Source organism: Pan troglodytes, chromosome 12 (genome assembly GCF_028858775.2).
Source record: "Pan troglodytes isolate AG18354 chromosome 12, NHGRI_mPanTro3-v2.0_pri, whole genome shotgun sequence".
Taxonomy (NCBI): Eukaryota; Metazoa; Chordata; class Mammalia; order Primates; family Hominidae; genus Pan; species Pan troglodytes.
Genome location: NC_072410.2, coordinates 103,824,367 through 103,837,844, shown reverse-complemented (window position 1 = coordinate 103,837,844; position 13,478 = coordinate 103,824,367). Strand labels below are relative to the sequence as shown.

At 38.4% G+C, this 13,478-nt stretch overlaps 1 protein-coding gene and 1 long non-coding RNA gene across 14 annotated transcripts in view; one reads left to right on the top strand and one right to left on the bottom strand.

Moving 5' to 3' along the window:
• Window positions 1–13,478, bottom strand: part of LOC134807944 (uncharacterized) — a 359,665-nt gene that overhangs the window by 55,523 nt on the left and 290,664 nt on the right. For 4 of the 13 annotated variants that reach the window (XM_063790092.1, XM_063790091.1, XM_063790093.1 and 1 more), the window contains 2 exons: window positions 3,016–3,092; window positions 2,135–2,253 (listed from right to left, as the gene is read on the bottom strand). The exons of 8 other annotated variants lie outside the window; for them this stretch is intronic. In XM_063790092.1, the coding sequence (XP_063646162.1) occupies window positions 2,234–2,253; window positions 3,016–3,092 (97 nt within the window). In that variant the 3' untranslated portion in view covers window positions 2,135–2,233. Of the gene's footprint in view, window positions 1–268; window positions 2,254–3,015; window positions 3,093–13,478 lie in introns of those variants that run through there. One more of the 13 variants, XM_063790090.1, reaches the window with a different exon arrangement.
• Window positions 1–13,478, top strand: part of LOC134807945 (uncharacterized) — a 430,365-nt gene that overhangs the window by 394,708 nt on the left and 22,179 nt on the right. The window lies entirely within an intron of this gene.

The following is a 13,478-nucleotide window of genomic DNA, read 5'->3' as shown; positions in this document are numbered from 1 at the left end:
CTCCCAATTCTGGGCATTTCTCCAAGTTTCTCCATATTCCTGGAGCCATCATCCCACTCTCTCCCTCCCCCACCTCTCCTATCATCTGTCAAGACTTCCCCCATTTCTTTTATCTTCCCTAACCCTAAAAATTTTGAAAGAACTGTCTTTTGACACACTAAGTACATGTAGAGTTGATATTCTATGAGCAAATATTGGCCCATGACTGTTCAACCATTGAAACATATACATAGGACAGATGTGAGAATACCTTGGTCTTTGCCACAGTGAAAATCATAAGCAAAGCTTTTAATATCAGACATGGTAAAGTGGGAAGGAAGCCTACCATCAAACAGAATTAAGCTGTCTTGATTTGCCCGCCTGGCCAAATTAAGAAGGATACAAATTATTTGGGGCTTGATCTAACACCCTAATAGGTCTTTCGCTATTTCAGGTAAAGGGAAGGCTAGGCATTGGACAGATTTTTAAGGTGAGCTCTCATAGTTACTAGCTGCTGTGATTTTGGATAAATTATATAAACTCTCTAACATTGCTTCCTTACTTCCAAATAGAAATTATCTTAATAATAATACCTGATAATGAAACAAATTAACATGTACAAAAACATCCATAACAAATTGTAAAATGCATGTAACTGACACTCGTAACCTTTCATAGCAGCATTTTTGAGTGCAGCTTGTGTCAGACTCTCAGTGATCGACTGTGGGAGAGCCTCCAGGTTCCCTCAGGACCTCAATTTCCTCATCTTTAATATTGGGGTAATAAACTCCTGCCTTGCTTATCTCAATAAGCTGTTTTGAAGATACCCTAAGAGAAAAGAAATGGACAATTTAACTCAGGAAGGTGTGAGTTTGAATCAAATTTTCAGAATTTATCCATCAACCCAACAACCTATTGTGTCATTGAGTGAGTTTAGGGCATAATGTGCTGATTTAGGGAGTTCAGGTACTTGTAACTGATTATGGAAAACTCTGTGATAGACTCTTCTCCGTTCTCTTCAAGTAAAGCAATATTGCAATTCTAAATTAGAATACTTTAATAGATTACTTGGCAGTTTTGCCTGCCCTCAGTGTTTGGAGGAGGGCAGAGGCACCAAAGAAGCACAACAGCAGGGAATATTAGTTGTCTGTTGTTGTGTAACAAATTACCATAAACTTACAAGCTTAAATAACAAATTTGTTATCTCACAGCGTCTGTAAGTCGGAGTCCTAGTACATTGTAACTTGGTTCTCTGCTTAGGGTCTCACGGGAGAAAGTGGGTCTTGCTGGCCAGGCAGGGATCTCATCTAGGGACTCTGGGGAAGAAATTACTCCCAAACTCACCCAGGTTGTTGCCAAATTATTTATCTTAGATTACTGGTTGTTGGAATAAGGTCCCCATTTCCCTGCTGGCTGCCAGTCAGGGGTTCTCTCTGCTCCTATAGGCTGCGCATATTCCCCTTCATTCTTTCTATAGGGCCCTCCATCTTTGTAGCAGCCAGGGTTTATTCAGGACTCACACTTCAAATCCCTCCAACTTCTCTTTCAGCCTCCAGCTGGAAAAAGCTCTCTGCTGTTAAGGACTCACATGATTATATCAGGCCCACTTGGATAACTCATTATTTATAAAAGCAAATGTATTGTGATGGTTTCCACTGAACTGGGAAACAGGGTTCCCAGATTAAACATTATTTCTGTGTGTGTCTTTGAGAGTGTTTCCAGATTATATCAAAATTTAAATTGGTGGACTAGGTGAAGAAGGTGACCCTGCCCAATGTGAGTGAGCTTCATCCAATCCAGTGAGGGCCTGAATAGAACAAAAAGGTGGAGGAAGGGAGAATTTATTCTCTCTCTGCCTGACAGCTTGTGCTGAGACATCACTCCTCTGCCTTCAACTAGAAATTGTGCCATTGACCCTCCAGTTCTCAGAACAACAGCACCAACTCCCTGTGTTTCCAGCGTGCAGGCAGCAGATCATGGGACTTCTCAGCCTCTGTAATTACTTGAGCAGCAAATTCTTTATAATAAACAGGTATCAACTTCTTTTGAAAAGTCAAAAGATCTGGCAACACTGTGCCCATTTCTCCCCATGACAATAACAGGCTGGTGCCTCCTTGAAGCAGCTTGTGCAGCTCCAATTGTTGTAGTTCCATTACTCACTTTTGTGTTGCACCTGGTCTATTCACTCTCTCATGTCACTTGCCTGCTCCTTGAAGGCTTTTGGGCTGGCACCGCTTGATCTTGTTTAACCAACTCATTTTACCGATAAGAAAGCTGAGTAACAGAGAGATTAAATAGTATGTTCAGACAGCAAGGACAAGTCTCCTAACCCATGCCACGCCACCAAATTTCTTAGTGTAAATTTTGCTGTAAGCAATATCTCTTTTAAAAAAAAAAAATTCAACTTGTATTATAAAGGGTTCATGTGCAGGCTTTTTGTACATTTTCCTATTTTTAAAAGTTTGTATAGGCCAAACAGTATTTAGTCTGTGAGTGGTCAGTTTGAAATCCTTTAAATAAGTATATCTTTAAGCCACCTGCAACTGAAAAAAATCTATCTATTTCTGTTTTTCATTTAGAGATATAAACTTAGGTATGAATACTGTAATACGGAACATATTTATTGCATACATTGGGAAAACATCTCTTTTAAGGCATGGTTGTCCTAGGTACACGTAATATTTTTTGTCTTCCCTTAGGTGGTTTGTTTATCCAACACTCCATTTGGTTTAGAAAAACCTCCTTATTTGCTTCAAGGAAATCAATAAAGACTCTCTAAACCTCCTTATTTGCTTCAAGGAAATCAATAAAGACTCTCTCTCTGTCTCTCTCTCTCTTCCTATCTGTGTAAGAATAGGTGTGTATATATATACATATATATCTCCCATAGGTTTCTTTTTCTGGAAGCCCCTGACTAATACATGTACCATATAGCATAACACAAAATCACATGAATATTTCATCATATTTACAAATTTAGGGTATTATGTCAGGATATCTCAGGGAGGAAGAGGTCATTTTAGAAATTCTGTTTACCACAGTGAAGCATACATTCTTCCAGTTCATGGAGAAGTTTCAGTATCCAAGTGATATTACATAGAAGGTGACATCTCCTAAGAATAAGAAGACTTGGAGTGAGAAGGAAGTTTCCAGTAAACAAATGGGAAAACCTTCAACTGCACTAACAAATTCTCTGCAGTTGCTGATAGAATAAAACTACAGGAAAGGCACAGATAATCTAGCAAGGAGAAAAAGAAAGGAAAACATAAACAAAGTTTTGTTAGAAAGGATCCAAAAAAACCAACCCCGAGCTTAAATATACTGACACAAACAACATGAAACAAATGAAAAAAAACGGAGCCATAAAGGGAAAGAAACCATGCAAGAGAATAATCAGCGAGGAGGCCAAGAGCACAGAGACCAGAGAGAGGATGAATACAGAACAGAGAGTCCTGAATGAGAATTCCCAGATGATAGAAAACACCAAGTAAACAAATACCCAGCTCGGAGTCAAGAAGCTGCTTCAAGGCTAAGAAGTTCCAAGATTTAGAAAGTGGGGGTGGTAGTGATAGGGTGGAACCAGGAGATTTCACTGTAGATCAAACTAGTTGATTGTAAAGAGGAAGTCATATATTAGCTATGAATAGTAGAGCAAAATGATCCCATTAAAAGGAAATATAGGCAGCAAGGTTGAAAATTAGATGTCCTACAGTAGGTATCATTTAATCCTCACAGAATCCTGTGCTATTACAACTATTTGTCTTTACCTTCTACCTAATTCAAGAAAAATAAATTATAAGATATTAAAGATGAAAAGAACCCTTAGGGATCAGCTAGTCTAGCCTGTTTTTACAAACTGGTAAACTATGGGCCAGGGAAGGAAATAAAATGGACTGCGTCAAACAGTGAAACTCAAGACAGTCAAGTCTAGGGAAACCTGCCTTTTAAGTCCCAGCCCATGCTCTTTCTAGCACAGGGGGCTATGGACCTCTCTTTTGCTGGATAACCTAAGCATCAAAGATAAAGCTTATGCTGTTTAGTAGACAGGGACCAAAAAGTAGGTGTCGCCCAAGATTGCATCCTCTGTTAAAAAAAAAAAAAAAATAGTGAGTGTTCTTTTAGGAAATTTTTTAAAGTCTATACTTGTATATTTCATGCTACCCCAAACTCTTTCTTAGGAAGAGTATTTATGTTTTCATGCAAAAAATTTTGGAATAAAATTTTGATTTTATTTCAATTATTAATGGCTTTTAAATTATGAAAACTTCTGTGTTGGTGGGGCCGGAAAGTGGGGATCTTTTTTTTTTTTTTTTTTTTTTTGAGGCAGAGTCTCGCTCTGTCACCAGGCTGGAGTGTAGTGGCATGATCTCGGCTCACTGCAACCTCTGCCTGCCGGGTTCAAGAGATTCTCCTGCCTCAGCCCACCTCATAGCTGGGACTACAGGCACACGCCACCACACCCAGCTAATTTTTGTATTTTTAGTAGAGATGGGGTTTCACCATGTTGGCCAGGATGGTCTCAGTCTCTTGACCTCGTGATCCGCCCACCTTGGCCTCCCAAAGTGCTGGGATTACAGGTGTGAGCCACTGCGCCCGGCCGAAGTGGGGATCTTATAAGTTTATGAAAGTGAAAATATTTTTAAATAACTTTATATGGTAAATAAAGGTTTAGCCCCCATCAAATGCTATTATGTGTGAAAAGTGAATAATTGTAAGGCAATGTGTGGTCTACACATGAACTCATACAGCCACTGGATAAATAACCATATGAAAATATGTAAGAACCTCCATTGCTGGACCTCAGTTTCTATCTGTGAAAAGTAGAATTTGAAGTAGATTATTTATACTTCCCATTTTAGTGCTAACGTACTATGACTTTAGGAATATGTGCCACACATATGGCTGTTTGGGTATGCCCTGCAAACTTCGAGGGGGCACCATTCTCATTGCAGTCTGCTTGAATGTGCCCCCTGAAGTTATGGAGTATGAAAGATGAGATGTGATACTTGGTGTTATACAGAAAAAAAATACATCTCAAAAGGGAACAGTATAATATATGGAAGATAGTATTAGACCATCAGCCTAATAAAGCATCATCTCACATTTAGCTACAATCCTCCAGAACTTCCCTCATGATGGCTGAAAATAGAAGATATTATTTTGTTCTGGCTGAGAAGAGCCCTTTTGCTATTTAGATACCATCCTAATTTAGTGAGAATCCGGCTCCATAACTGTCCAGCTTGCAGTCAGGAGCATGGGAATGCACCCAACAACAGTTGGAGAAAGGAGAGTATAGTGATGAGCTCAGGCGTCTAAACATAGATATAAGACGAGCCAAAAATTGAGGAGGAGGTTGCACAAGGAACAGTCCAGTGAAAAGGCAGCATATCCTGTGGGCATGCACAGAGGCATGGAAAACTGAGAATTAAAAATACACAACATTAACCCAGCTAATTAATTAATTAATAACTTGAATTTGAGGCATATTCCTACATGGGCATGTTCTTTGGTTTTGATTCTTATAATAACAAATACTGTTTTGAGTCATAACCTATGAAAAAGACTCTTTTCAGATTCTGAGCTTACCCAGGGCAAAGTAATAGGGAAGGTATTTGAGGTCTCCATTCTAAGACAGACAGAGACATTAGTAGATAGAGTTATAGATTAAGAGAGGGAAAGAGAAAGAGGGAGAAAGGGGAAGAGAGACCCAGAGCAAACATTTGAAGGATCTCTTACAGATTTAACCGTTTTTTTGTTTCATAAACGTCAAATCTCTCTCTAGATGAGGTCTAACATGGGCTACTGGAAGAGCACATGCCATTTCCTATGCTGAAGCTAATGACCACAGCAACAACACTTTGCACTCAACAACACTTGCACTCTGGCACCTCAACATAAAGGAGCAACAAAGTAAAGCAGCCACTTAAAAGAAGGAAGGTCAGCCAGGCATGGTAGCGCATGCCTGTAATCCTAGTACTTTGGGAGGCTGAGGCGGGCAGATTACCTGAAGTCAGGAGTTTGAGATCAGCCTGGCCAAGATAATGAAACCCCATCTCTACCAAAAATACAAAAATTAGCCAGGTGTGGTGGGGGGCGCCTTTAATCCCAGCTACTTGGGAGGCTGATGTAGGAGAACTGCTTGAGCCTGGGAGGCAGAGGTTGCAGTGAGCCGAGATCGCACCATTGCACTCCAGCCTGGGTGACAAAGAGTGAGACTGTCAAAAAAAAAAAAAAAAAAAAAAAAAAAAAGGAAGGTCTTGCTTTGGTTTGGGGTAAACATCCTTCCTACAGCTCTTTGAGACCAAAAATTGAGTAGTATAAATTGAGCTGAATTCATACATTCTTCTTTTCTGTTTCTCAGAATCAAGAACAGACAAAATAAATCCTTCATTCATTATCAACGATTTTTTCATTCAAAAATGCATGTAATAAAAATACATGTATTATGATCTAGGTGCTGGGAATGAACACAACCTTAGAAAATAGAACCACTCTGCTCATTGAAGTATTGAAACATTGCATAATATTTAATAATTTTTTCAGGAACGTTAACAAGTAATGACACAAGATCTTTGAAGCCATGGATTCCTGCGTTCTGCAGTGGGAGTGATATCTTTAAGTGTTCTTCCCATTGCTGACCTGCAGCCACATGAGGATTAAATGAAATGAGATAACAGCTACAAGATACATTGCCAAGGTGGCTTCCTTTATCAGTGTGGATGTGCCTTGGCGCACCAGAAGTGCTCAATAACGTTAATCTGTTAATTCATGGACTCACGTATTTTCCATTGCTCAATTCCTTTAATTTACATTACATCTCCTTTCTTACATAAATCTCTTTGCTCATGAAGATGCTAAGCTGTGTGTTTCAGGTACACACATGAAACATCCTGAAACCTGATCCCATTTCAATGAGGCCACACTTTCCCTGCTCCAGCCACCAAGAACTAAGTCCAGAAGATGCTGCTTGAAGTTCAGATATGGAAACCGGACAAATGGCTTTAGACTACAAGCAAAAAATCAGTCATTAAGTGCTAGTTGCTGTTTTCCCACCTGTTTTCCTTGCTTGAGCCTTCCCATCCAGATCCTCCACCTCTACACCTACCTGGTTAAAAATGTCAGCACTGGGGGGCATATTTACTTAGCCATCTACTTCCTGGCTCTTGGATTCTGTTGGCTAGGTCCTGTCGTCATCCCCAGGCTGGAAGCCAATGTTTGCACTGGGTGGGAGTAAAGGGAGGCATAAACAGAATCAACCCGCTTGTGCTTTAAAAAATCAGGCTAGAATTATATACATATTTCATGTCAGAAAAATAAAATGTGTCTTGGCGGTGGATGGGAAGTTGGAGCACTTGGACGGGGAGTGGAGAGTTGGCAGATGTGTTCCCCTTTTCCTTGGCCCCCCGCCTGACAATCATTCAACCTTTTACTCTTAGAGTCAGCTCCTTCCCCCTCCTCTGAGGCCTTCCAAGTGCTACAACATCCTTGCCGTCATCCTTAGCGTGACTTGAAAAGGAAGACAGCACTTTTACAAAATGGTGTACATTCTCTAAATTATATAAGTCTTGTGTTCATGTCACTGGAGTGAACCCCAATTTTGCTTTAATCAGAAAGCCAGGTTCAGAAAACAAGACCTATTCACACAAGAATGAGGTTATCTAAATGAGAACGTTTAGAAATCAACCACTTAACCAGAAATGGAGTTCCCATTTCTCAGGTTCATCAAGTACTAAGAAGACTTTTTAATTATTTATTAATTTATTATTTTTTTGAGACAGAGGGTCTTGCTCTGTCCCCCAGGCCTGGAGTACAGTGGTACGATCATGGCTCACTGCAGTCTTGAATTTCTGGGCTTAAGTGATCCTTCCACCTCAGCCTCCCGAGTTGCTAGGATTACAGGCATGAGCCACCATGCCCAGCTGAAGAGTATAATTTGCAAAAAATTTAACTACATTTCTCAGCTCCTTTGTTCTCTTCCAACTCAAGTGGATCTGTTTCTCAATTCCTGGTCTTTCCTGAGACCTCCCAGGATTGCAGTGTCTCCTGAGTTTTTATCAGCACATCCTGTGGCCTTCGTCCTAATCCTGCCACCTCTCCCTTCACGGGCCAGCTCCCAGTGCTTCCCATGGGATTCCTAGGAAAGACCACTCCACTGTATTTCTCCTATATCTTCAAATTCCAGAAAGTGTTCTTTCTCCTACACTATAGTCTCTGGAACCCTGTAGACTTGTGATGATGGTGTTGCTTGTGTTGATGTGACCCCCACGGCCCCATGGTTGTTGTAGGAGGTACTGAAAAACATTTTATGCACCTACATGACAGCTTCTAGACCCTTGCTTTCCCACCCTCCTGAACATAACGCTCCTTCACTGAGGCTCATGACACCAGCCAGCTCTCCTCATCCATATGTCGATCATCTGCCAGACTCTATGGAGTCCATTTTCTCATGCTTAGCACCCCTTTGTAGCCTGGCAGGAAGTCTGGCTCCCCACCTTCAATCTTGAAACTGCTTTGGGAAATTTCACCATCCATAATCCTAAAACCTTGCTAATTCAAATGGCTTTAGACTCTCCTCTAACCTAAACAATCCACTCCAAAAACCATAAGCTGGATCACAGAACTCTTCAACTCTTAGAAAGCCCCTGACTTCCACCAAAACACTATATTTAGAAACCTGACCCCACTAGCTGTGTTTAAACAGTGCAACAATCTAGTTTACTATGGAAAGAGATTTTTCCAATTAAGGTTGTGTGTTCAGAGTTTCCTTCTACTGATATTAAAATAAAAACAAACACTATAGTAAACCCCAAACAAAATGTTTTGTCTGGAGAGAAAGAAAGCAATGGGCACCACAGAAAAAATCATGAGTGTAGGGGGCCTTTCGTCCTATATGAATCACTCGCCCCTCTGTAATTGTAAGAAGAAATTCAATACTAAACAGCAAATAATTTGGATGCATCTCATTTCTTCTTCAGGAAAAAGATAGCATTTCTGCTGAGGCTTCATGAAGTGGGAGGGAAGGATAAAATGAGAATGTCTACATGCTATGATTTCCTGGGTTGTCTGTTGTGAAGAACACAGTGTATTCCAGGTCCCAGTCCCCTCTGTGGTCAGCCATCAGACGCAAGCTGAAGGTGACATGTTCTGTCACACTAAAAATGTACGTGCGCTATTCCCATTTGCTGTACTTTCTTTTGACATGACTGAAATAGGAGGCTGGGAAACTTGCCTTATCTAAAATTGAGTCCCAGATCTTGGCATTGTCTAAAGCAATCCAGGAATTCAAGTTACACTAATGTAATTTTACCTCTTGTGCCAAAAACAACTTTTGATTGGGTCTTCTACACTTACTTTATAGGCCGTACATTCTCCCCCAAATGTGACCACTGATGAACTAGCTTCAACTAATTTCTGAGAATTTTCAGGCCAAGGGAATAGCCCCAAACACTCTGGGTTTAACTGACTTTTTTTTGAAGGGCTACGCCTCCCTTGGCTCTGTGTGTCAGCAGAATTAACCAATCTATATCATTTTTTATAGATTGTGAACAAGAAGGACCTCAAGTCTGACCCCTGTCGGGCCCCAGTAAATCTCACAGCACCAAGTTAAAGACACTCCTCTGGGCTTTGTTTTTCTACCAGTCTATCATCTCCTCCCATGCACTCTGGATTTTAGCAAAACTTTTCATCTGAGATTCACAGTAGGATTTTTTTTAACATGTGCTGATGACCCAAATAGGTTATTGCATAGGATCCAATTTGTCACGTGACCTCCAGGAACATCTCACTGTTCTGCATTAAAACAGAATTCTGTCCTCTCATAAAAGAGTATATTTCCTTCTTGCATGTGCCTAGTAGCATTTTCCTTTTTAAACACCAATCTCATGGGATTTTTCCTTCTAGACTCCTCCTTTCTAGAGAAAGTATACACACTTGTTCTTCATTTCAGTCTGAAAGAAAGTCATTCGAAGCAGGAAATTAGGCAATCACCAGTGATGTCTTCATTTATTTGAAGCTACTTTGTTTTCATTTGGTTTAGGGACTCGGGATATTAATTTGAAAATCAAGAATTTATTTTGTAAAATGGTATATTCCCATATACTTTCACACAACTATATTATTCTTATATTAAAACCAATAGATAATGTTATCAAATAGAATGAGAAATAAACTCATATGCATTTTGCAAAGAGATCAAGACTTCCAAGGTATTTTCAATATGTAGCTGTCAACTTCAGCCTTTCACCCCAGAAACTCTAGTTACATGTTTTGTCTTCTCTTCAGCAAACGGTAGGAGAAGCACATCTTTAAAAGTTTATCACAGAAGAAATGAGGAAGACGATGAAACAGAGGATCATGATGATTATCATAAACTAGCTGGGGATTCCTTGGACTTTTAACTCAGAGCTCCACCCTCTTATTCTACAGAACAAAGCAAAACAAAACAAAATTGACAAATATAAAGAAAATTATAACTCATAATTCACAACCACGGATAAGTATTATTCATGTTTTGGTGGATATCAGTTTTTATTATGAAAAATTGATTGTATATCATTGGGATCATAATTATACATAATTTGATATTGGCTCTTTACACAGAATAATATAACACAAGTATTTTTAATGTGGATAGAAATCTTAATATGTTGATAATCTATTGCCTTATTTAGAAATATACCATAATTTAATGAATGACTTTTATTTTCCAGATTTTTAATATATTAAATGATGTAAAATGAATACCTCTCTTTATACTTCCCCCCATCCCCCATATTTCATAACTGACTCTTAGGATAAACTCCCAATGATCTGGATTAAGAGTATGAATACTGTAAGGTCCTTGAACATTTATTGACAATTGTTTTACAGATAGCTTGTTAAGTTACATTTACTCTAGGAACAGAGTAAAGCAAGTAACTCATTAGACTATCATAAAGCATTAGATTCTCTAATTTTTAAAAAAAATTTTTATTCTGAAAAAAGTTCAAAACTACAGAAGCAATTACAAGAATAGTGCAATAAACACCTCTAGGATCTTTATCTGTCTTCACCAATTATTAGCATTTTTTCATGTTTGTTTTTAACCCGTATTCTCTCTGAGTATATATTACAATATTATTGTTTGCTGAACCATTTGAGAATAAGTTGCAGATATCATAATTCTCTACCCCTAAAGATTTCCATTTTTATCTTCTGAAAAAATGATCTTATATTTTTATATTTTAAAATTAACTACATTTAACATTGATATAATATTATTACCTAACATGTAGTCCCATATGTATAGTGTCCTAATGCTGTCCTTCATAGCATTTTGTTTTCTGATCTAGAATCCAGTCCAGGATTTAGTCATCTGGTCTTTTTTTTTCAATTTTTTATTTATTTTTATATTTCAATACGTTCTTGGGGGAACAGGTGGTGTTTGGTTACATTAATAAGTTTTTTAGTGGTGAATTCTGAGATTTTCGTGCACCCATCACCCAAGCAGTATACACTGTACCCAATGTGTAGTTCTTTATCCCTCGCCACCACTCACCCTTCCCCCAAGTCCCCAAAGTCCAATGAATTATTCTTATGCTTTTGTGTCCTCATAGCTTAGCTCTCGTATATGGATGAGAACATACACTGTTTGGTTTTCCATTCCTGAGTTACTTCACTTAGAATAATAGTCTCGAATTCCATTCGGGTTGCTGCAAATGCCATATATATATATATAAAATATATATATCATATATATCATATATATCTCTCATATATATCATATATATCTCACATATATATCATATATATATATATACATATCACATTTCCTTTAGCCACTCATTGATTGGGCATCTGGGCTAGTTCCATATTTTTACAATTGTAAATTGTGGTGCTATAAACATATGTGTGCAAGTCTCTCTTTCATATAATGACTTTTTTCCTCTGGGTAGATACCTAGTAGTGGGATTGCGGGATCAAATGGTAGATCTACTTTTAGTTCTTTCAGGAACCTCCACACTGTTTTCCATAGTGGTTGTACTAGTTTACATTCCCACCAGTAGTGTAAAAGTGTTCCCTTTTCATCACATACATGCCAACATCTATTTTTTAAAATTTTTTTATTATAGCCATTCTTGCAGAAGTGAGATGGTATTGCATTGTAGGTTTTGATTTGTATTTCCCTGATAATTAGTGATGTTGAGCATTTTTCCATATGCTTGTGGCCATTTGTATATCTTCTTTTCAGAATTGTCTATTCATGTCCTTAGCCCACTTTTTGATGGGATTGTTTTTTTTTTTCTTGCTGATTTGTTTGAGTTCTTTGTAGATTTTGGATATTAGTTCCTTCTCAGATGTATAGGTTGTGAAGATTTTCTCCCACTCTGTGGGTTGTCTTTTAACTCTGTTGATTATCTCTTTTGCTATGCAGAAGCTTTTTAGTGAAGTCCCATCTATTTGTCCTTGTTTTTGTTATATTTGCTTCTGGGTTCTTGGTCGTGAAGTCTTTGCCTAAGCCAATGTCTAGAAGGGATTTTCCAATGTTATCTTCTAGAATCTTTATGGTTTCAGGTCTTAGATTTAAGTCTTTGATCCATCTTGAGTTTATTTTTGTAGAAAGTGAGAGACGAGGATCCAGTTCCATTCTTCTACATGTGGCTTGCCAGTTATCCCAGCACTATTTTTTGAATAGGGTGTCCTTTCCCCACTTTATGTTTGTGTTTGCTTTGTGGAAGATCAGTTGGCTGTATTTGGCTTTATTTCTGGGTTCTTTATGCCATTCCCTTGGTCTATGTGCCTATTTTTAGACCAGTACCATGCTGTTTTGGTGACATGGCCTTATAATATAGTTTGAAGGCAAGTAATATTGATGCCTCCAGATTTGTTCTTTTTGCCTAGTCTTGCTTTGGCTATGTGCGCATTTTTTGGTTCTATATGAATTTTAGGATTTTAATTTTAGTTCTGTGAAGAATGATGGTGCTATTTTGATGGGAGTTGCATTGAATTTATAGATTGCTTTTGGCAATATCATCATTTTCACAGTATTGATTCTACCCATCCATGAGCATGGATGTGTTTTTATTTGTGTCATCTGTGATTCCTTTCAGCAATATTTTATAGTTTTCCTTATAGAGCTCTTTTACCTCCTTGGTTAGGTATACTGCTAAGTATTTTATTTTTTTGCAGCTGTTGTGAAAGTGGCTGAGTTCTTGATTTGATTCTCAGCTTGGTCATTGTTGTTGCATAGCAGAGCTATTGATTTGTGTACATTAATTTTGTATCCCGAAACTTTGCTGAATTCATTTACCAGTTCTAGGAGCTTTTTGGATGAGTCTTTAGGGTTTTCTAGGTAAACAATTATATCATCAGCAAACAGTGACAGTTTAATTTCCTCTTTCTCGATTTAGATGCCCTTTATTTCTTTCTCTTGTCTCATTGCTCTGGCTAGAACTTTCAGTACTATGTTGAATAGAAATGGTGAAAGTGGGTATCCTTGTCTTGTTCCAGTTCTCGGAGAG